Source organism: Embiotoca jacksoni, unplaced genomic scaffold, assembly GCF_022577435.1.
Source record: "Embiotoca jacksoni isolate LCO1_2020_lvr unplaced genomic scaffold, fEmbJac1.0.p SCAF_85, whole genome shotgun sequence".
NCBI classification, from domain to species: Eukaryota; Metazoa; Chordata; class Actinopteri; family Embiotocidae; genus Embiotoca; species Embiotoca jacksoni.
Window position 1 is genome coordinate 512,243 of NW_027185442.1, and position 22,316 is coordinate 534,558.

The window sequence follows — 22,316 nt, forward strand, 5'->3', positions numbered from 1 at the left end:
ACGTCAGGTTCACTACAACAGGTTCACTACGTCAGGTTCCCTACAACAGGTTCACTACAACAGATTCACTACATCAGGTTCACTACAACAGGTTCACTACGTCACGTTCACTACAACAGGTTCACTACGTCAGGTTCACTACAACAGGTTCACTACGTCACGTTCACTACAACAGGTTCACTACGTCAGGTTCACTACAAACAGTTCACTACGTCAGGTTCACTACAACAGGTTCACTACGTCAGGTTCACTACAAACGGTTCACTACGTCAGGTCCACTACGTCAGGTTCACTACAACATGTTCACTACATCAGGTTCACTACGTCAGGTTCACTACATCAGGTCCACTACGTCAGGTTCACTACGTCAGGTCCACTACGTCAGGTCCACTACGTCAGGTTCACTACGTCAGGTTAACTACTATAGGTAACTACAACAGGTTAAAACTACAACAGGTAACTACTACAGGTTAACTACATCAGGTAACTAATCTTTTTTTTAAATAGTCTAGAAATCCTGTTGCATAAAGATTTGCACAGCCTCTGAAGGGTGGACCAATGGGCGTCCAGTGGGGGGTGGAGGGAGGGGCTCAGTGTGATGACAGTGAAGTCACGCGTCTAAATGTAATGTTAGTGAATATTGAGGAATTTAAATGAATTTTCACCGACATATTTTACAACATTGATCTTATGGTGGTCAATGCTGATTGGTTGAAGGCTGCTGCAGTAGTTTCTAAACTAACCGAGGTCGAAGCAGTCGGGACGCAAAAACTGGAAACAATCCTCAAAGAAGCGCGACAGACTCGTATATTCATGCAGTGAATCTGTGGAAACAAGACGTGAACACAACACACTCAAAAGGCTTTGGAACATTTTATTTAACAAAGTCTTCTTACTCCAATACCAATAAACATACCAGCTGATTCCCACAATCCTCCACTTCCATGAAAGGTGTAAAAAAAGAAAAGCGAGGCAGCACTAAGTTTGTGTCGTCTCATGTAAATACTGCAGCCTCATGAATCCTCAGAACCGGACCGGACCGACCGAACCGGACCGGTTCATCCAGACGAGAAAACAACTGGTTCACAAGCAGCAGAATCTCTCAAATTGTACACACTCAGTAAACATGCACACAAGCACACACACTCACACTCACTCTCTCACACACACACACACACACACACACACACACACACACACTCACTCTCTCACACACACACACACACACACACACACACACACACACACACACACACACACACAGCGGATGAAGTCACCCTATGAACAGATATTGCATCCGTTCAGTTAAAGACACACACACTACAATAAAAGTACGTCTTTATGTATAAAAACAAAAAGTAAAACCTAAATCTTGGTTCAGTCCAGCTCTTGGTTTTGGAGGTTGTAAAATTACAGTACAGTTACAAAAAAAACAAATGAAACTTCATCTTTACAGTTTTTAACTGGAGCATGTTACGACTTCGTGTTATCGAAACATCCTCTGAACGTGTGCAGTTTGCTCTGAGAAAGTCGAGCTCCGTAGTGAAGATGAGGCCGTGTTGCTGTCTGTGTGTCTGTGTGTGTGTGTGTGTGTCTGTGTGTGTGTGTGTGTGTGTGTGTGTGTGTGTGTGTGTGTGTGTGTGTCTGTGTGTGTGTGTGTGTGTGTGTGTGTGTGTGTGTGTGTACTTTGACACTTGTGAACATCTTCTTTCTTCATAAAACGATCCAGGTGCATCGGTCACTGTCTGCCAGCACTTGCAGAGACGAGCCTTCAGGTGAGAGGACGACGAGCATTTCAGTTACACTTTACAAACATCAGCACAAACACAGTTGTATACAAAATGATTTCTAATTGTTGTTCCAGATTTGGAAAGTTAAAGACTGTTTTGTGTGATTCTGTTGCCATTGATGCTACAGGATCTTCATTGATATGCTGTATAATATCTACAGAGCATTTAGTTTGCAGTAGATACGTTCCTCCACAGTGTGTGTGTGTGTGTGTGTGTGTGTGTGTGTGTGTGTGTGTGTGTGTGTGTGTGTGTGTGTGTGCGTGCATGTCCTCCTGCTCACCTTTGTGCAGAGCTTCGTTGGTCATGCGGTTGATGTAGCGCGAGCTGCTCTCGGGAACGAGCCACTTCATCACCGTGTTCACGCAGGACTTCCTGTAAGAGCTCCACACGCTCCCGCTGACACAAACAACAAGTCCACACAACGCTTTAAACACAACGGAGCCGCTCAACAAGACCTGTGAAGGTGTTACAGGCTTACAGGAGCGGCTCACCTGGTCTGACCTTTGACCTCCGTTAGGTCGCCGACACCGACGGTGCAGCACACGCCGGTGTTCAGGTCCCAGCTGACCTGCAGGTTGGAATGGTACGTGTTCGGCCTGAAAACCAAGAGGACAGAAAGAGTGGATCTAAAACGTGAGAGGAGGAGGGAGGAGGAGGAAGAGGGAGGGAGGATGAAGGAAGGATGGAGGAAGGATGGATGAGGAGGGAGGATGGAGGAGAAGGGAAGGAGGAGGGAGGAGGGGGAAGGGAGGAGGAGGGAGGATGATGGAGGGAGGTTTACAACAGGTGACAGCAGACAGGAGGAGTACCTGCAGTGCTCCTCATCTGAGCTGGAGAAGGCCAGTAGGAGCAGACCGATGTTGATCATCACAGTGTTGGTCTCTGGACACACCTGAAACACAACAAACACACAACATGCTCTTTCTTTCAGGGTTTCATATTGTGTCAGAAATACAACAAACTAAACGAGGACTGATGACAGTTCAAGTCAAAAACATAAAATCACATTCAGTAACTGAAAACTGGTTGATGATGAAGTTCATTCAAGCTGCAGTGAACTGGTGACTGTTGTTAAACCAGGAAGGAGACTGAAGGTCAGAAAGTGTTGAGTAGTGTGTGTGTGTGTGTGTGTGTGTGTGTGTGTGTGTGTGTGTGTGTGTGTGTGTGTGTGTGTGTGTACTGACCTCTAGGATCACGACATCATAGTCACTAAAGGAGCAGAACTGTGGAGACCAGGCAGCGTCGCTCCGGATCACCTCGTTGATAAGATACTCAAAGTCCAGAGTCAGCTGCTCGACACAGACGCTCTGCAGGAGGAAACCAGGAAGGTCAAAGTTCATCAGGATCACTGACGGTATCAAAATTAAATCCTCTTTATAGAGGACATAGTACGATGCAGCTGTTTTACAGTCGCACAACAACACAACACAGGCTGCAATCATGTCATCAGAACAGTTGTTTTTCTGTTGATCAGATAAATTAATACGTGAAATTCAATAAAGAGAAACTGAAAGCAGGTTTTCTGAAAGATTTGAAGACATTTTTCAGTCAACCAGAAAACCTGAGTTTTCTGAATGTAGAAGCACGTTCAAGCACCAGCTGAGTAAACTATCAGCTGTAAAAACTGACTGATTCACTGTTCTGATCTGAATATTGATTATCATTAGCTGTACTATATATTACAGGACAGCCAGGACAACTCAAACAGGTACCTGTCCATCATGCGGCGCGGTGACCAGCTGCAGGTTGCGTCCTTTCAGGTCGGTGACTGTGAAAGGCAGCTGAACTTTATCATCTTCATAACCTGGAGAAGGAAACGAGGAGAAAAACCAGCCAGTCAGCAGATTCAGACCCGATAAAACCTTTATTCTCTAAATCTGTCTGTCGTCTCTCACCTCCGGCATCCTGCTCTGCTGCCCCCGGCTGTTGTAGGCGGTAGTGCAGGCATGAATAGTTGACATATCCAGGCTCGCTGGGGCTGACCTCCTGGCCCGAAGACGGGGTCGGAGTGGACGACGGTGATGAGGAGGAGGAGGCCGGTGACAGACTGCGGCTCCCACCGGATGTGGATGCTGGTTGTAAACTAGTCCGTCTCTCCTCTGCCCTCCAGTCTTTACAATCGTCCTCCTCTCTCGGAGTCTCTGCATTAATCCCTCGGCCTCCCGGTATTTGCGCTGCCCCTTTTTCACCACCATCAGCTGTTGTTTTCTCCCCCTGGACCTCCCCTTCCTTCCCTCCTCCAGCCCCCTGGGCCCGCCTGAAAAGGTCAGCAGCAAATTCCCGAGCTCGCATCGCAGCTTGTGAATGGCTCGGAGACGAGGGAACCGGAGCGGGCCGGCTCGGTGGGGGCCGATCATCGGGAGATCCCTGAGGTAGTGAGGACGAAGAGGCAGAGGAGGACAAAGAGGCAGAGGAGGACGAAGAGGCAGAGGAGGACGAAGAGGCAGAGGAGGCCGAGGAGGTGGGGGAAGGAGACGTGGAGGCTTGAGGTGACAGGGCTGCTCTCTTTGTGTAGAGGATCTGTGATGACTGACCCTGCTTACCTGCAGAAGACAGAAGAAGAGAACTGAAGAAGCCCCGACTGCCAGAATCAGGCGGCAAAACATCAGTCTGATATCAGATTAGATCAGAAATTTAGTGTGGAAGACAACATTTGGCATCTTGAACACATTCAAGTATTTTCCAGTCTTTGCATGTCGGGTATAACAGGGCTCCCTCCTCCTTCTACATGGAGACACATTTAATAGTGATTCACAGCTGTGGACGGTTGTGGTAGACCTTCACCAATCAGACGTATTTGCATGTAGACATGCTCAACATGTTAGAAAACCTGATTGCAGCCTCCTGACAGCAAAAATTGCTCCTTTGTATTATTTGACAGGAAAACATGAAAAAGTCAGAAAAGGGTGACAGCAAATAGAAGCAACGACCATAGATGCAGTTTTGTGATGCAGACGGTCTGGCTGCTCTGACAGGAACTGATTCTGTGTGTGTGTGTGTGTGTGTGTGTGTGTGTGTGTGTGTGTGTGTGTGTGTTACCTGGGCAGAGCGAGATGCCGCAGGCCACCAGAGAGTAGCTGGTGTTTAACAGGATGACCTGGTCCTTCTTCAGCTGGAAAGCTGGCTGAAAGGTGGGAAATGGATATACGACCTGGTACCTGCTGTTGAGCACGTATCCATGTTCAAGACACTCACCGCTGCCTGCAGAGACAAGGATGAAGCTGGATGAGACAGAAGCCGGAAGGTAGCGGATCCGTGTGTGTGTGTGTGTGTGTGTGAGTGAGTGTGTGTGCGTGTGTGTGTGTGTGTGTGAGTGAGTGAGTGTGTGTGCGTGTGTGTGTGTGTGTGTGTGTGTGCGTGTGTGTGTGTGTGTGTGTGGTGTGTGTGGTGTGTGAGTGAGTGTGTGTGTGCGTGTGTGTGGTGTGTGTGTGTGTGTGCGTGTGTGTGTGTGTGTGTGTGTGTGGTGTGTGTGGTGTGTGAGTGAGTGTGTGTGTGCGTGTGTGTGGTGTGTGAGTGAGTGTGTGTGCGTGTGTGTGTGTGTGTGTGAGTGAGTGTGTGTGCGTGTGTGTGTGTGTGTGTGTGTGTGCGTGTGTGTGTGTGTGTGTGTGTGTGTGGTGTGTGAGTGAGTGTGTGTGCGTGTGTGTGGTGTGTGAGTGAGTGTGTGTGCGTGTGTGTGTGCGTGTGTGTGGTGTGTGAGTGAGTGTGCGCGTGTGTGTGTGTGTGTGTGTGTGTGGTGTATGTGGTGTGTGAGTGAGTGTGTGTGCGTGTGTGTGTGCGTGTGTGTGTGTGAGTGAGTGTGTGTGCGTGTGTGTGTGTGTGTGTGTGTGTGAGTGAGTGTGTGTGCGTGTGTGTGTGTGTGTGTGTGTGGTGTGTGTGGTGTGTGAGTGAGTGTGTGTGCGTGTGTGCGTGTGTGTGGTGTGTGTGGTGTGTGAGTGAGTGTGTGTGCGTGTGTGTGTGTGTGTGTGTGTGGTGTGTGTGGTGTGTGAGTGAGTGTGTGTGCGTGTGTGTGTGCGTGTGTGTGGTGTGTGAGTGAGTGTGTGTGCGTGTGTGTGCGCGTGTGTGTGTGTGTGGTGTATGTGGTGTGTGAGTGAGTGTGTGTGCGTGTGTGTGTGCGTGTGTGTGAGTGTGTGTGCGTGTGTGTGTGTGTGTGTGTGTGGTGTGTGTGTGCGTGTGCGTGTGCGTGTGAGTGGTGTGTGTGTACCTGTGCGTATGGTAGTAGCTGAGGGGACTGGACAGCAGTAGGAGCAGGGTTTAGGAGGAGGCATGGAGGCGATGGTGATGTAGATGTCTCTGTTGTTCTCGTCGCTCATCATTAGGTTCATGAGTACAGAGCTGGAGCTGCGTGTGCTGGACAGAAACACAATGACTCACATTATCCTGAACTGGAACATCTCCGTCAGGCTGCTGATTATTGTGTTTAGGATTTTCCTTACTTGAAGCCGAAGATGACGATCTTGGAGTGGTCGTTGGGCCACTCACACACAGTCAGGTAAAGGTCGCTGTAGATTTCTTCTCCTGCAAACAGTCGCACATGATGGACCTGAAGACGAGAAGTCCAAACAAGATAAATGACAACATATCTCTGAAAAAGTTCTCTGATTACTCTGATTGTGTTTGGTTTACCTGTTTGAGTCGGCTGTGCAGGTTGAACTCCCACCAGTACAGGTGATAGGTGTAGAAGGAGAAGTCATCGTCTTCTCCACAGTCGCTGGTGTAAGACAGAACGTAGCGGCCGCATTTGGTGAAGCCGAGAAAGATGTGTCTGAAACCCAAAAGGTAAAGTCCCGCTGTAACACCTGCCCCAGGTGGACCAGCGCTGCACATGATAAACCACCTGTGAATGTAATGATGTCTAGCAGGTCAATCAACTGATGTGATTACTGACTTTACAAATGAGATTATTGGCTAGTCATCATAAAACTGGTGGGTTTCCACGATCTGTTGTGTTTACTATGTCAACGGGGGGAAACTACAACTGGCATCACATACAAATGACCCAGATGAGCTCCACACAGCAAAGTGAGAAACCTGAGCATGGCCCCCGAGTGGAGGGACTCCGTGTTGGAGGACTCGCATATGGAGATCATGCTTTAACAGGCAGCGCAATGCAATCAGTATGTTTGACATGATGTACTGCACTGCAGGTGCTGAGTCATATAAAGCCCTGTGAACACAGACCCTGCTCTCAGGAACTCCTCGCTGACGATGTTCTTCAGCGGGACACACACTCGAGGGGGCAGCTTCCTGAACAGGCGCTGAGAAAACTGTCCTGACAGCTGCAGGACGGACAAGAGAGGAGACAGTTTAGTAACACAACACACACCGTACACAGTGTAACATGGAGCCAGGTGTAGTTTAGTAACACACACTGTACAGTGTAACATGGAGCCAGGTGTAGTTTAGTAACACACACTGTACGGTGTAACATGGAGACAGGTGTAGTTTAGTAACACACACTGTACGGTGTAACATGGAGACAGGTGTAGTTTAGTAACACACACCGTACACAGTGTAACATGGAGCCAGGTGTAGTTTAGTAACACACACCGTACACAGTGTAACATGGAGCCAGGTGTAGTTTAGTAACACACACTGTACAGTGTAACATGGAGCCAGGTGTAGTTTAGTAACACACACTGTACGGTGTAACATGGAGACAGGTGTAGTTTAGTAACACACACCGTACACAGTGTAACATGGAGCCAGGTGTAGTTTAGTAACACACACCGTACACAGTGTAACATGGAGACAGGTGTAGTTTAGTAACACACACTGTACAGTGTAACATGGAGCCAGGTGTAGTTTAGTAACACACACTGTACGGTGTAACATGGAGACAGGTGTAGTTTAGTAACACACACCGTACACAGTGTAACATGGAGACAGGTGTAGTTTAGTAACACACACTGTACAGTGTAACATGGAGACAGGTGTAGTTTAGTAACACACACCGTACACAGTGTAACATGGAGACAGGTGTAGTTTAGTAACACACACTGTACACAGTGTAACATGGAGCCAGGTGTAGTTTAGTAACACACACCGTACACAGTGTAACATGGAGACAGGTGTAGTTTAGTAACACACACTGTACAGTGTAACATGGAGCCAGGTGTAGTTTAGTAACACACACTGTACAGTGTAACATGGAGCCAGGTGTAGTTTAGTAACACACACTGTACACAGTGTAACATGGAGCCAGGTGTAGTTTAGTAACACACACCGTACACAGTGCAACATGGAGACAGGTGTAGTTTAGTAACACACCGTGTACAGTGCAGCATGGAGACAGGTGTAGTTTAGTAACACACACCGTACACAGTGTAACATGGAGACAGGCGTAGTTTAGTAACACACCGTGTACAGTGCAGCATGGAGACAGGTGTAGTTTAGTAACACACACCGTACACAGTGTAACATGGAGACAGGTGTAGTTTAGTAACACACACCGTACACAGTGTAACATGGAGACAGGTGTAGTTTAGTAACACACACCGTACACAGTGTAACATGGAGACAGGTGTAGTTTAGTAACACACCGTGTACAGTGCAGCATGGAGACAGGTGTAGTTTAGTAACACACACCGTACACAGTGTAACATGGAGACAGGTGTAGTTTAGTAACACACCGTGTACAGTGCAGCATGGAGACAGGTGTAGTTTAGTAACACACACCGTACACAGTGTAACATGGAGACAGGTGTAGTTTAGTAACACACACTGTACAGTGTAACATGGAGCCAGGTGTAGTTTAGTAACACACACTGTACAGTGTAACATGGAGACAGGTGTAGTTTAGTAACACACACTGTACACAGTGTAACATGGAGACAGGCGTAGTTTAGTAACACACACCGTACACAGTATAACATGGAGACAGGCGTAGTTTAGTAACACACCGTACAGTGTAACATGGAGACAGGTGTAGTTTAGTAACACACTGTACAGTGTAACATGGAGACAGGCGTAGTTTAGTAACACACACCGTACACAGTGTAACATGGAGACAGGTGTAGTTTAGTAACACACACCGTACACTGTGTAACATGGAGACAGGCGTAGTTTAGTAACACACACCGTACAGTGCAACATGGAGACAGGCGTAGTTTAGTAACACACACCGTACAGTGCAACATGGAGACAGGTGTAGTTTAGTAACACACCGTACAGTGCAACATGGAGACAGGTGTAGTTTAGTAACACACCATACAGTGCAACATGGAGACAGGCGTAGTTTAGTAACACACCGTACAGTGCAACATGGAGACAGGTGTAGTTTAGTAACACACCGTACACAGTATAACATGGAGACAGGTGTAGTTTAGTAACACACACCGTACACAGTGTAACATGGAGACAGGTGTAGTTTAGTAACACACACTGTACAGTGTAACATGGAGACAGGTGTAGTTTAGTAACACACACTGTATACAGTGTAACATGGAGACAGGTGTAGTTTAGTAACACACACCGTACACAGTGTAACATGGAGACAGGTGTAGTTTAGTAACACACACCGTACACAGTGTAACATGGAGACAGGTGTAGTTTAGTAACACACACCGTACACAGTGTAACATGGAGACAGGTGTAGTTTAGTAACACACACTGTACAGTGTAACATGGAGCCAGGTGTAGTTTAGTAACACACACCGTACACAGTGTAACATGGAGACAGGTGTAGTTTAGTAACACACCGTACGGTGCAACATGGAGACAGGTGTAGTTTAGTAACACACCGTACGGTGCAACATGGAGACAGGTGTAGTTTAGTAACACACCGTACGGTGCAACATGGAGACAGGTGTAGTTTAGTAACACACCGTACAGTGCAACATGGAGACAGGTGTAGTTTAGTAACACACTGTACAGTGTAACATGGAGACAGGTGTAGTTTAGTAACACACTGTACAGTGTAACATGGAGACAGGTGTAGTTTAGTAACACACACCGTACAGTGTAACATGGAGACAGGTGTAGTTTAGTAACACACACTGTACAGTGTAACATGGAGACAGGTGTAGTTTAGTAACACACACTGTACACAGTGTAACATGGAGACAGGTGTAGTTTAGTAACACACACCGTACACAGTGTAACATGGAGACAGGTGTAGTTTAGTAACACACACTGTACACAGTGTAACATGGAGACAGGTGTAGTTTAGTAACACACACCGTACACAGTGTAACATGGAGACAGGTGTAGTTTAGTAACACACCGTACAGTGTAACATGGAGACAGTTGTAGTTTAGTAACACACTGTACAGTGCAACATGGAGACAGGTGTAGTTTAGTAACACACTGTACAGTGCAACATGGAGACAGGTGTAGTTTAGTAACACACTGTACAGTGCAACATGGAGACAGGTGGAGTTTAGTAACACACTGTACAGTGCAACATGGAGACAGGTGTAGTTTAGTAACACACTGTACAGTGCAACATGGAGACAGGTGTAGTTTAGTAACACACACCGTACACAGTGTAACATGGAGACAGGTGTAGTTTAGTAACACACACCGTACACAGTGTAACATGGAGACAGGTGTAGTTTAGTAACACACTGTACGGTGCAACATGGAGACAGGTGTAGTTTAGTAACACACCGTACGGTGCAACATGGAGACAGGTGTAGTTTAGTAACACACCGTACAGTGCAACATGGAGACAGGTGTAGTTTAGTAACACACCGTACGGTGCAACATGGAGACAGGTGTAGTTTAGTAACACACCGTACAGTGCAACATGGAGACAGGTGTAGTTTAGTAACACACCGTACAGTGCAACATGGAGACAGGTGTAGTTTAGTAACACACACTGTACACAGTGTAACATGGAGACAGGTGTAGTTTAGTAACACACACTGTACAGTGTAACATGGAGACAGGTGTAGTTTAGTAACACACCGTACAGTGTAACATGGAGACAGGTGTAGTTTAGTAACACACCGTACAGTGCAACATGGAGACAGGTGTAGTTTAGTAACACACCGTACAGTGCAACATGGAGACAGGTGTAGTTTAGTAACACACTGTACAGTGCAACATGGAGACAGGTGTAGTTTAGTAACACACTGTACAGTGCAACATGGAGACAGGTGGAGTTTAGTAACACACTGTACAGTGCAACATGGAGACAGGTGTAGTTTAGTAACACACTGTACAGTGCAACATGGAGACAGGTGTAGTTTAGTAACACACTGTACAGTGTAACATGGAGACAGGTGTAGTTTAGTAACACACTGTACAGTGCAACATGGAGACAGGTGTAGTTTAGTAACACACTGTACAGTGTAACATGGAGACAGGTGTAGTTTAGTAACACACCGTACACAGTGTAACATGGAGACAGGTGTAGTTTAGTAACACACCGTACGGTGCAACATGGAGACAGGTGTAGTTTAGTAACACACTGTACAGTGTAACATGGAGACAGGTGTAGTTTAGTAACACACTGTACAGTGCAACATGGAGACAGGTGTAGTTTAGTAACACACTGTACAGTGCAACATGGAGACAGGTGTAGTTTAGTAACACACACTGTACAGTGCAACATGGAGACAGGTGTAGTTTAGTAACACACACTGTACAGTGCAACATGGAGACAGGTGTAGTTTAGTAACACACTGTACAGTGTAACATGGAGACAGGTGTAGTTTAGTAACACACTGTACAGTGCAACATGGAGACAGGTGTAGTTTAGTAACACACTGTACAGTGCAACATGGAGACAGGTGGAGTTTAGTAACACACTGTACAGTGTAACATGGAGACAGGTGTAGTTTAGTAACACACCGTACGGTGCAACATGGAGACAGGTGTAGTTTAGTAACACACTGTACGGTGCAACATGGAGACAGGTGTAGTTTAGTAACACACTGTACGGTGCAACATGGAGACAGGTGTAGTTTAGTAACACACTGTACAGTGCAACATGGAGACAGGTGTAGTTTAGTAACACACTGTACAGTGCAACATGGAGACAGGTGTAGTTTAGTAACACACTGTACAGTGCAACATGGAGACAGGTGTAGTTTAGTAACACACTGTACAGTGCAACATGGAGACAGGTGTAGTTTAGTAACACACACTGTACAGTGCAACATGGAGACAGGTGTAGTTTAGTAACACACACTGTACAGTGCAACATGGAGACAGGTGTAGTTTAGTAACACACTGTACAGTGTAACATGGAGACAGGTGTAGTTTAGTAACACACTGTACAGTGCAACATGGAGACAGGTGTAGTTTAGTAACACACTGTACAGTGCAACATGGAGACAGGTGGAGTTTAGTAACACACTGTACAGTGTAACATGGAGACAGGTGTAGTTTAGTAACACACCGTACGGTGCAACATGGAGACAGGTGTAGTTTAGTAACACACTGTACGGTGCAACATGGAGACAGGTGTAGTTTAGTAACACACTGTACAGTGCAACATGGAGACAGAAATGTGTAAAAAAATAAAGAAAACCATCAATATTGTGTTTCCAGTGGTGATCCGTCACGTGTTCATCACAGTAATGTGGAGCACGTGACGGATTTAAACATTAAATTTGTCCATCAGAAGTTTACGACCTGTGAACTGAGTCTTGCTAATAGCAAAAGCTAACAAGTACCAAACATGGTACCGTTAAAGCTCAGCTGTGTATTTAACGTTCATTTCGGTGGCCAGCTGACACCGGGCAGCTAGAAGAGGTGTATGGGCCTATAAGGAACACGAACTGGGACACAAACACCGAGAAATACGGCCACAAAAACAAGGCAATCGTAACATAGTTTGTAGCATTAGCTTATTAGCCATCTGCCAGCCATCAGCTGTTATTTAGTTAGCTGCCGAGCTAGTTAGCAGCTACCAACTAGCTCGCTGCAGGCCTCCTTTCAACCCGCTCGTTTTATCGGAACCACGTCTCGTGCTCCATGTCACGCGCGGTGGAGGTGCGTGCCTACCTTCCCGCGCATGAGAAGCTTCACGACATGGTCTTTGTGCTTCCTGTGGGCTTTTTGTTTGCTGTCGTCCTTCCCAGATTTCGAGCTGGGCGCCATCTCCCTTCGCCTGTTGTCCCCCGCTGCAGTCGGGCCCGTCCCGATTGGCTGGGAGAAGATTGGATCTGCGGGACGGACGCTCAGCCTGTGATTGGCCGTTACGTTGTGGGCGGGTTTACTTTACAGTTAGGGGACGAGTTGATTGAGCAGTGAGACAACCAACCGCAGACCCGTACACGGGACAACCAATCACGGCAACGGAGAGTTTCGAGCGTGCGTCCCTCCGGCTGATCTAATCTAGTACCAACCAACTATAACGTGAAAACCTTTAAATGAGGCGTTTTATCAGCACAGCAAGCTCTCAAACACAAAGATAGTGATGCCCAGACAAAAACTGGTAATCTGAATGTTTTTATTTAGGTATTTAAAACCAAGCTGTAAAAAAATAACATTAAAAAAAATCATCATACAATAACAGAACCTAATTCAAACAGAAAAATCTTCCAACATTAAAGATGTAGAAATGAAAGTGGGGCCAGTCAAGCACACAAACACATACATGCATACACAACTAACCTACATACTGTAGGACAGTTAGTGCCTTGTTACAGCCAACTTGCACACATTTTTCTGTCCAGTAGCATACACACAAGACCCCTGAAGGAAAATAATTACAAAGATTAAAATTAAAAATAAGAAAGGATGACGGCAGGCAGAACGACTCCTGCAACTTAATCACTGGGACTGTTTTTAAAAATGAAGTTAAAAAAGTACAGAGAACAAGAACAAAAAGACCAAATACTTTGCCATTTTCTTTCATATAAACATAATTTTTGAATATATTCAAAATACTGCTAGACGGTTTTTACCCTCAGGAAACTGAAGGGGAAAACTACTTAAATGTGAGTCAGTGAGATGGTGTTGTGCGAGCTTGCAAGCAAAGATGCTTATAATGTCACATAAAAAAAACTCAAAACAATCAGATGTATTACAAAGTGAGGGATGGGGGGGGGGGGGGGGGGGCAAACGGAAGAGTAACCGGGTTAATTATCTAGTGCTTTGTTCAATGCATGGGCAAAATGTGTTCCCTTTTCTTTCTTCGATTTTGAGTTTAGAAAAAAAAAAAAAAGAATAGAAAATGTCTGGGTGGATGAGTAAACCGTGGTCTCGTCTTATTAAAGCCGAAAAACGAAAAATCAAACAAGTCCAGAGATCTCTTCCATCCGTCCAACAGACCGAGCCACTCATCTACTGCGCCTGAAGAGAGACATCACAGATCTGTCTTTGTTTTGGAAACAAATGGGAAAATTCTGTCACTTTGGTGCATGTCAAATATATTAATACACATTAATAATAATAAATATGAATACATGCCTAATTTTATGCAGCATGAACACTTGTTTTTAATCGCTTTGATTGAACATATTTATACAAATGTGTATTCAATATTTTGGGAGGTAAACACATGTAAAGTGAGACAGGTTGTGTATGTAGGAGGTACCTGCTGTCCCTGCTGTGGAGCTCCTCCCTGTCCAGGAGCCTGGCCTGCCTGGCCGTAGTAGGCCGCCTGCTGTCTGTAGTACTCAGCCCAGGCTGCGCTGTAGTCCTGCTGGCCACCGGCTGCAGCGCCCCCTGCTGCTGCTGCGGCTGCTGGGCCGGCTGCTGCTGCGCCCGGAGCAGCTGCAGCGCCTCCAGCTGGCTGGGCTGGAAAAAACACAAACATACAGTTTGTTTTACTTGTAGTCACGTAATACTGCTGTCATCTGGATGAATGGTTCATTCAATAGGAAAAAACGAGTACAAATAATTCTCATAATTGCCTGTATCTGTCCGTGTATCTCCAAATGTCTTTTAAGTTACATGTTGAGTTTTACAGTCTCTTCAGTCTATTCTTGGTTTTGAACATCTCTGATGTTTGTAAATTCTTCGTTGTTATATCATTTAGGTTTAAAAATTGTTGAGACTTTTAGCAAGGACAATTAAATATCTTGTTTTGAAGCCTAATCATACACGTCATGGCTTCACACCTACAAGTTGTAATGTCAAAATATTAACATGAAAAACCTTGTAATTCTAAGCTTGAAGTCAAATGTGCGCGTCAGTAGATCCAACTCACTCATGCCCATCTTCTTATAGTACTCCTCCCAAGCCTTAGTGTAGTCTGGCTGACCACCAGAGGTCTGTGCTGCATGGCCCTGGTCCCCTGGTGCTGCTGCTGCAGGGGCTCCTGGAGACTGGGCTGCCATGGCGCCACCTGGCTGCTGACCATAGTATTGTGCATAGTAGGCAGCCCATGCTGCGTTGGGGTCTGCTGCTGCCTTATCTACTGTGATGGCAAGGAAACGGGAATACAAATTAATTCCTGAAACCAACGCAGAAAGAGGAACGGAGAGAATGGAAGTAAGACTATAAGGGACTCACTGGGGTCATGTGGACTTGGGGCTTGCCACTGTTGGTAGGTATTTCCCCAACCCTGAGGACAGTACTGTGGACCACCAGGTGCAGCTCCACTGCAGACAGAGACAAGACAGTTTAAATGCAAATGTTTCGTATTTCTATCAGTTTCTCCTGGAGGAAGATTTAACATTGCTGCATTTAAGTGTTATACTTACTGGGGAGCACCACCAGGAGGCCCAGGATTATAAGGGTTAGGATTAAAGGGACCCATTGGGCCACCTGGGCCTCCCGGACCAGGACCACCTCCCACTGGACACAAAGGAGCCTGGGAAAGAGGAAAAAACTATTCACAATAGGAATCAATTGAGAACTGTGTGCCATCCTCAGACAGCTGTCTGAAGTGTGATTTCCTTCTTGAGTCATTTCAACGCACCTCAATCTTCTCTTCTATAAGCTGCTTTGCGTGGTCGATCTGTTGCGGGGACCCTCGGATGATGAACAGTTTGAAGTTCGGGTCACCGTTCGGCGGCGGCTGACGAGAGATCTCCACGAAAGCACCGGTTTGTTGGTTGATGGACTTGACGTTCTCTCCTCCTCTGCCAATCACAAGCCCACATTTGTGAGCAGGAATGGAGAAGGTCATTTCTCCTCCCGGAGGACCCCAGCTGCCCTGACCTCTGCCACGGCCTCGGCCACCGGGCGGCATCCCTGCACCAGGACCTGGAGGGCCCTGTGGAGGAAACCAGGTGGTTTAACAGGTTTCTCTCTCAAACATATAAACTCAATATGATCACTTCAAACATTAACTTCCTGCCTGCGTGATCTCGACTTACCCCTTGTCCACCTTCCTCTCGGGCGCGGATGCTCTGTAGCAGGTCAGTGATGATGGAGGCAGCATGCTGACACTGGTCTGGTGGGCCCATAATATGAGCAATCTTCTCAGGACCCGTACCATCATCTGTAAAGCGGGACAAAAGATCAGTTGGGTTTATGGATGAGAGTTTATGCTGAAAACAAGAACCAAAAGGAGAAACTAGGAGAATTATTTCCATCAATCAGACAACTTAACCTTTCCCTGACATTGTAACAGGAAAAACTGCTATATTTTGGACATTTTTTTTAAGTTTGAGTCTCTTTCTCCGAAGCCTTAAAACAGAGATGGTTATTTCCAATAAAACCAAGCCAGTGTATATGGGCATTTAAAATGTGTTATGTTATTTTATTATGTTTACGACATGACATGAAAGTTCACCTGGTTTAAACTGGATCTTCACTCCAGCGTCGCTCTGGATCTTCTTGATCATCTCCCCACTGCGACCAATCACAACTCCCACAGAGTGTCGGGGAACAGCAATCTGCAGAACCACAACAAAAAAGTCTCAGCCAACTTAACTTGTGAAAAACATTCTACTGTATATTCATCTGTAACTGTTCTGTGCTTACGTCAATGCCGCCGCCACCGCCACCGCCCCCCCCCACCGCCGCCGCCGCCACCTCCTCCTCCTCCTCCTCCTCCACCACCACCGCCGCCACCACCTCCGCCTCCCCCCCCCATCCTTGATCCATATTCGTTGCGGTCTCCGAAACCAGCGTGATCCCTCTCTCGTAGAATCTCGTTAACCATCTCCTTCGCTTGCTGCAGAAGCAACACAAAGAAAGATGTGAGCGGGAGGATGAGACCGTATAAACAGGCGAGCAGCATCATCTCCACGGAGCCAAAGAGTACCTGAACTTTGTAGGGGTCTCCGATGATGCGGAGGGGTTTATCAATGTTGGGTGGCTGAGATCCATCTTGAATAAGAATCATTTTAACTCCAGCTCGCTCCTAGAAATTTGCAGGAGAAACATGTTACAGACACATGGTGGGTTAAGCTAATGTCAGCATGCTCATTAGAGCTACATCCAGCTACGGTTTACCTGGAGCTGTTTGATGGTCTCTCCTCCTTTACCGATAATAAGGCCAGCCTTGCCTGCAGGGATGATCATCTCTTGCATGGAACCTGACTGCCCATTGGTTGACTCATGACCCCTGGACACGATGTCATCAATGAGTGCCCTGGCTCTCCTGGAGGCAAAAACACACAAAGTTAATACAAAGAAAGTAGTCAGTTTTGCACACACATCTGACTTACTACAGCAGTTCATTGAACTTTAGAAGGCCGATTCATGCTTTACATGTCTGCTGACGTAAAGGTTTTCCTTTCATAGTCCAGTTTTAGGGACGGTGGTGTCAGTCTGAGTTTGGAACTTGTGTTTTGGGCGCCATCACTGGGAATAATGTACAAATCAAAGCTTCTCCAGCGACCACTTCAATTACAAACTGACGTCCTCCAGAGTTCTTATGGCTGCATGTGATGCATATTACTGCTCCACACAAGGTGGCTGTGGGGGCATATTCAGGAGTTTAACCCAACCTTGTACTCTTACTGATAAACTATAAAGCAGTGGAACTATATAAATATATGTAAATATAAATAAACATCCTCTCCCAGAGAGGTTCGAGGACTTGGGCGGTTGAGAAAATGCACAGAATGCATAACTATACGCACATTGACAGAAACCAAACAGCTAAAAATCCATTATTTCAAACATGAATGTAAAGACCAACTTACTGTATGGCATCTGGTGACCCCGTCAGAGAAACGCTTCTATCTGGAAGACCGGCACTGTCTGTGAATCATTGAGAGGATATTTATCAGTCCAAAATCCAGCATACTCATAATATTCTAAATATCTGGCGTTAACGCTGAGCTCACCGTGCGCTATTTGGACCTTGCAGCCAGAATCCTGCTGTATTTTGTTAATCTGTTCACCTCCTCGGCCGATGACTGGAGGGACAACAGCAAAGATATTACGAGTTTGAACATGTGCAACACAGTGACGGGTATCAGCTAGATAATTTAGGATGTGCGTGTACTCACTGAGACCGACCATGCCGTCAGGCACCTGGAACTCCTCCGTCATCGTGGAGGGTCTGGCGCTGCACACACATGCACAGTAGTCAAAATAATGACATACAGGACAAACTCTTTCAGAACAACAAGCACCAGAAGTGTTTGTGTAAAATACTCCAACATACCTCTGTTGGGACAGAGCAGCTAACTGAGCTCCAATTGCTGTAAGAAATGAAAAACTGGTGAGCGGTTGGAAACAGATCAGAACCAGTGCTTGTAATGTGCTGATGGTAGAATTTAAACATACACATAGCTGAATCTCTTTCACCCTGTGATGCTATCTTCTTGGCATCGGGTTCATCTGGAAACAAAAGACAGAGAGTCACGACAAAAATAAAAGTGGTCAAAACAAATGCAGACAAAGTTTGCGGACTGATTTTCCACCTGCTTCTTCCAGGGATCGTTTCTGCGCTGGGAACGGGTAATTCTCCGCTGCTCCGTTGTTGGTCACTGGAGGAACGCCGTCGCCACCGATTTTAGCTGCAATCTAGAAGGAGGTGATCACTGGATTAAACCAGACATGTAGGCAAAGTAGTGAAGAAGAACTTTCAGGTAAGTTGGTCAGAATAATAAAACATTACTTTGAGCAACAAGTGAACTTATAACCATGTTCAGTTGTAAAATCATGATTTCATCTGAATAGAGGATTATAAAAGTGTAACCGGTGAAGTCCAGATCTAACCGGTGAAGTCCAGATCTGATCTAACCGGTGAAGTCCAGATCTAACCGGTGAAGTCCAGATCTGATCTAACCGGTGAAGTCCAGATCTAACCGGTGAAGTCCAGATCTGATCTAACCGGTGAAGTCCAGATCTAATCTAACCGGTGAAGTCCAGATCTGATCTAACCGGTGAAGTCCAGATCTGATCTAACCGGTGAAGTCCAGATCTGATCTAACCGGTGAAGTCCAGATCTGATCTAACCGGTGAAGTCCAGATCTAATCTAACCGGTGAAGTCCAGATCTGATCTAACCGGTGAAGTCCAGATCTAATCTAACCGGTGAAGTCCAGATCTAATCTAACCGGTGAAGTCCAGATCTAATCTAACCGGTGAAGTCCAGACCTAATCTAACCGGTGAAGTCCAGATCTAATCTAACCGGTGAAGTCCAGATCTAATCTAACCGGTGAAGTCCAGATCTGATCTAACCGGTGAAGTCCAGATCTAACCGGTGAAGTCCAGATCTAACCTAACCGGTGAAGTCCAGATCTAATCTAACCGGTGAAGTCCAGACCTAATCTAACCAGTGAAGTCCAGATCTAATCTAACCGGTGAAGTCCAGATCTAATCTAACCAGTGAAGTCCAGATCTAACCGGTGAAGTCCAGATCTAATCTAACCGGTGAAGTCCAGATCTAATCTAACCGGTGAAGTCCAGACCTAATCTAACCAGTGAAGTCCAGATCTAATCTAACCGGTGAAGTCCAGATCTAACCGGTGAAGTCCAGATCTAATCTAACCGGTGAAGTCCAGATCTAACCTAACCGGTGAAGTCCAGATCTAATCTAACCGGTGAAGTCCAGATCTAATCTAACCGGTGAAGTCCAGATCTAACCGGTGAAGTCCAGATCTAACCGGTGAAGTCCAGATCTAATCGGTGAAGTCCAGATCTAACCGGTGAAGTCCAGATCTAACCGGTGAAGTCCAGATCTAATCTAACCGGTGAAGTCCAGATCTAACCGGTGAAGTCCAGATCTAATCTAACCGGTGAAGTCCAGATCTAATATAACCGGTGAAGTCCAGATCTAACCGGTGAAGTCCAGATCTAATCTAACCGGTGAAGTCCAGACCTAATCTAACCGGTGAAGTCCAGATCTAACTGGTGAAGTCCAGATCTAACCGGTGAAGTCCAGATCTAATCTAACCGGTGAAGTCCAGACCTAATCTAACCGGTGAAGTCCAGACCTAATCTAACCGGTGAAGTCCAGACCTAATCTAACCGGTGAAGTCCAGACCTAATCTAACCGGTGAAGTCCAGATCTAATCTAACCGGTGAAGTCCAGACCTAACCAGTGAAGTCCAGATCTAATCGGTGAAGTCCAGATCTAATCTAACCGGTGAAGTCCAGACCTAATCTAACCGGTGAAGTCCAGATCTAACCGGTGAAGTCCAGATCTAATCTAACCGGTGAAGTCCAGACCTAACCAGTGAAGTCCAGATCTAATCGGTGAAGTCCAGATCTAATCTAACCGGTGAAGTCCAGACCTAATCTAACCGGTGAAGTCCAGATCTAACCGGTGAAGTCCAGATCTAATCTAACCGGTGAAGTCCAGACCTAATCTAACCGGTGAAGTCCAGATCTAATCTAACCGGTGAAGTCCAGATCTAACCGGTGAAGTCCAGATCTAATCTAACCGGTGAAGTCCAGATCTAATCTAACCGGTGAAGTCCAGATCTAATCGGTGAAGTCCAGATCTAATCGGTGAAGTCCAGATCTAATCGGTGAAGTCCAGATCTAACCGGTGAAGTCCAGATCTAATCTAACCGGTGAAGTCCAGATCTAACCGGTGAACGATGAAGTCGTGTCTGAGAGAAACGGGGTTTCATTACGCTGGGAGGAGTTCACCGAACATGGTTTTACTAATCGAGTACTTTAGGACTTGAACCCATCGTGTGTCTTGATATAAGTTCAGACTTTTAATCCGGTTCACCCATATAAGGCTGAGGTCACATCATGTTGTGATACGAGGCTACATTTCATTTTATATATTGTAATATCCTCATATGGCATAAATTAAATGTTTTCCTAGTTTGAAGATTAAGTTGTTTCTAACAGTTCTACAAGTGATTACATCCACATTACTGATGATTATTGATCAATAATCTCTGTGTAAATGTTTCATCATATAAATAAGAGATTAAGAATATAGTGATTTCTGATTTTACGTATATTTCCAAGACCAACAACTATAATTCAAGCAGCGTCTTCAATCAACAAATGTATTTCCAACCAAGATAATCGATATATTTGATGTGATCTGGTTCATCATCGATATATTTGATGTGATCTGGTTCATCATCGATATATTTGATGTGATCTGGTTCATCATCGATATATTTGATGTGATCTGGTTCATCATCGATATATTTGATGTGATCTGGTTCATCTGCTGGATCTCCAGAAACGAGCTCTTTGTGTTCCTCAAACTAAAACCGACCATCTGAGTTTCTACAAGAAAACCTGACAAAGTAAATCCAGATAGACGTGTTCACATCGAAAGAGGAGAAACGTTTCCAGTCGGTAAACAGATAATAACAGATAATAATCCTCCACGTGACCGTTTACAGAAAGAAACAGCTGGTTCGACTTCCGGACGGAAAAACGATGCTAAAGGAACAACTAGCCACCGAGCTAGCTTAGCTTCAGTCCGTTTAACGGAGCTCGAGGATCCCGGCGGACAGATCGTCCTCAAAGTGAAAGAGAACCGAACATTAACGTCGCCGTTCCCGGTGCTCCCGGTGCTCCCGGTGCTCCCGTTAATCCTTCCGGCCGAGCAGCGTGAGACAAATGAATGGCGGCGCTTTCAGCTAGCTCGTTAGCTCGTTAACTACCGCTAGCGTCGCGGGTAATGAAGCTAGCTGTCTCCCGGAGCCTCGCGCTCCCTGCCCGGCTCTCCCTGCCCGGCTCTCCCTGCCCGGCTCTCCCTGTCCGGCTCCGCCTCACCTGTCGGGCTCGTTGTACCGCATCTGCAAACGCGTCTGTTTTCATCCCCGCGCCGACTCCGTTAGCTGGCAGAGAGCCGTAGTCGGACATGCTGCTCTCGAGGGGCGAAGACACTCAGCTGGAGGCTCCGGAGGGTCGAACTGCGCAGAAGCGGGAAAGTTAAGAGGAGCGGGGGGGGCGGGGGGCGGGGCGAGGGGGCACCAATGTGAGAGAGCTCCGCCCACCACGCCGGCAAACTCCGCTGCTTGAAACCAACCAATCAACGGGTTTCCTTCTTCTTCTCCTTCCTTATTCCTTTGAGCGTTACGGTCCAAACCTAAAGCACACAAACATGTCGCCACCTGCCGGCTGGAGGGTAAATCGCGCATCCGGGAGGACAGGCCCGCAGTTATCACATCAACGGATTAAAAGACAGTCAAGGGTTTCATGCACGATTTGAATCCCTGAATATTTTTTGTGTGTGCTGATAATACAATATATTCATTCATTGAAAGCAATAAGTAGGAAGGTTAACATGACTTACTA

The 22,316-nt window shown here is 46.2% G+C and overlaps 2 protein-coding genes across 2 annotated transcripts; both read right to left on the reverse strand.

Moving 5' to 3' along the window:
- Positions 1-858: 858 nt before the first annotated feature.
- Positions 859-12,868, reverse strand: dcaf15 (DDB1 and CUL4 associated factor 15). Its single transcript, XM_069139771.1, has 13 exons — positions 12,744-12,868; positions 6,969-7,066; positions 6,414-6,552; positions 6,224-6,330; positions 5,992-6,137; positions 4,830-4,991; positions 3,686-4,333; positions 3,503-3,594; positions 2,975-3,097; positions 2,600-2,682; positions 2,282-2,386; positions 2,071-2,186; positions 859-1,769 (listed from the first exon to the last, which is right to left on the reverse strand). Exons 1-13 carry the CDS (start codon positions 12,837-12,839, stop codon positions 1,714-1,716), a joined length of 1,971 nt encoding a protein of 656 aa, XP_068995872.1. The 5' UTR covers positions 12,840-12,868; the 3' UTR covers positions 859-1,713.
- Positions 12,869-13,174: 306 nt separating this feature from the next.
- On the reverse strand, positions 13,175-21,918 carry khsrp (KH-type splicing regulatory protein). The gene is made up of 18 exons (XM_069139761.1): positions 21,792-21,918; positions 18,515-18,617; positions 18,378-18,431; positions 18,256-18,292; positions 18,098-18,156; positions 17,933-18,004; positions 17,789-17,846; positions 17,094-17,241; positions 16,903-17,001; positions 16,713-16,812; positions 16,429-16,554; positions 16,010-16,134; positions 15,610-15,906; positions 15,392-15,501; positions 15,201-15,289; positions 14,896-15,105; positions 14,281-14,483; positions 13,175-14,061 (listed from the first exon to the last, which is right to left on the reverse strand). The coding sequence occupies exons 1-18, from the start codon at positions 21,879-21,881 to the stop codon at positions 14,050-14,052; spliced, it is 1,992 nt and encodes a 663-aa protein (XP_068995862.1). The 5' UTR covers positions 21,882-21,918; the 3' UTR covers positions 13,175-14,049.
- Between the last annotated feature and the right edge of the window lie 398 nt (positions 21,919-22,316).

What these genes read in the sequence shown, in the direction of transcription:
- dcaf15 (XM_069139771.1), bottom strand. Translation starts at nt 12,839, where the DNA reads ATGGCGCCCAGCTCGAAATCTGGGAAGGACGACAGCAAACAAAAAGCC. An exon ending in CGGCATCTCGCTCTGCCCAG is followed by an intron (nt 4,334 to 4,829) that starts GTAACACACACA and finishes TGTCTTCTGCAG; the next exon opens with GTAAGCAGGGTCAGTCATCA. An exon ending in TCAGATGAGGAGCACTGCAG is followed by an intron (nt 2,387 to 2,599) that starts GTACTCCTCCTG and finishes CTTGGTTTTCAG; the next exon opens with GCCGAACACGTACCATTCCA.
- khsrp (XM_069139761.1), bottom strand. Translation starts at nt 21,881, where the DNA reads ATGTCCGACTACGGCTCTCTGCCAGCTAACGGAGTCGGCGCGGGGATG. An exon ending in TGAAAGAGATTCAGCTATGT is followed by an intron (nt 18,293 to 18,377) that starts GTATGTTTAAAT and finishes CATTTCTTACAG; the next exon opens with CAATTGGAGCTCAGTTAGCT. An exon ending in GAGAGGAAGGTGGACAAGGG is followed by an intron (nt 15,907 to 16,009) that starts GTAAGTCGAGAT and finishes TTTCCTCCACAG; the next exon opens with GGCCCTCCAGGTCCTGGTGC.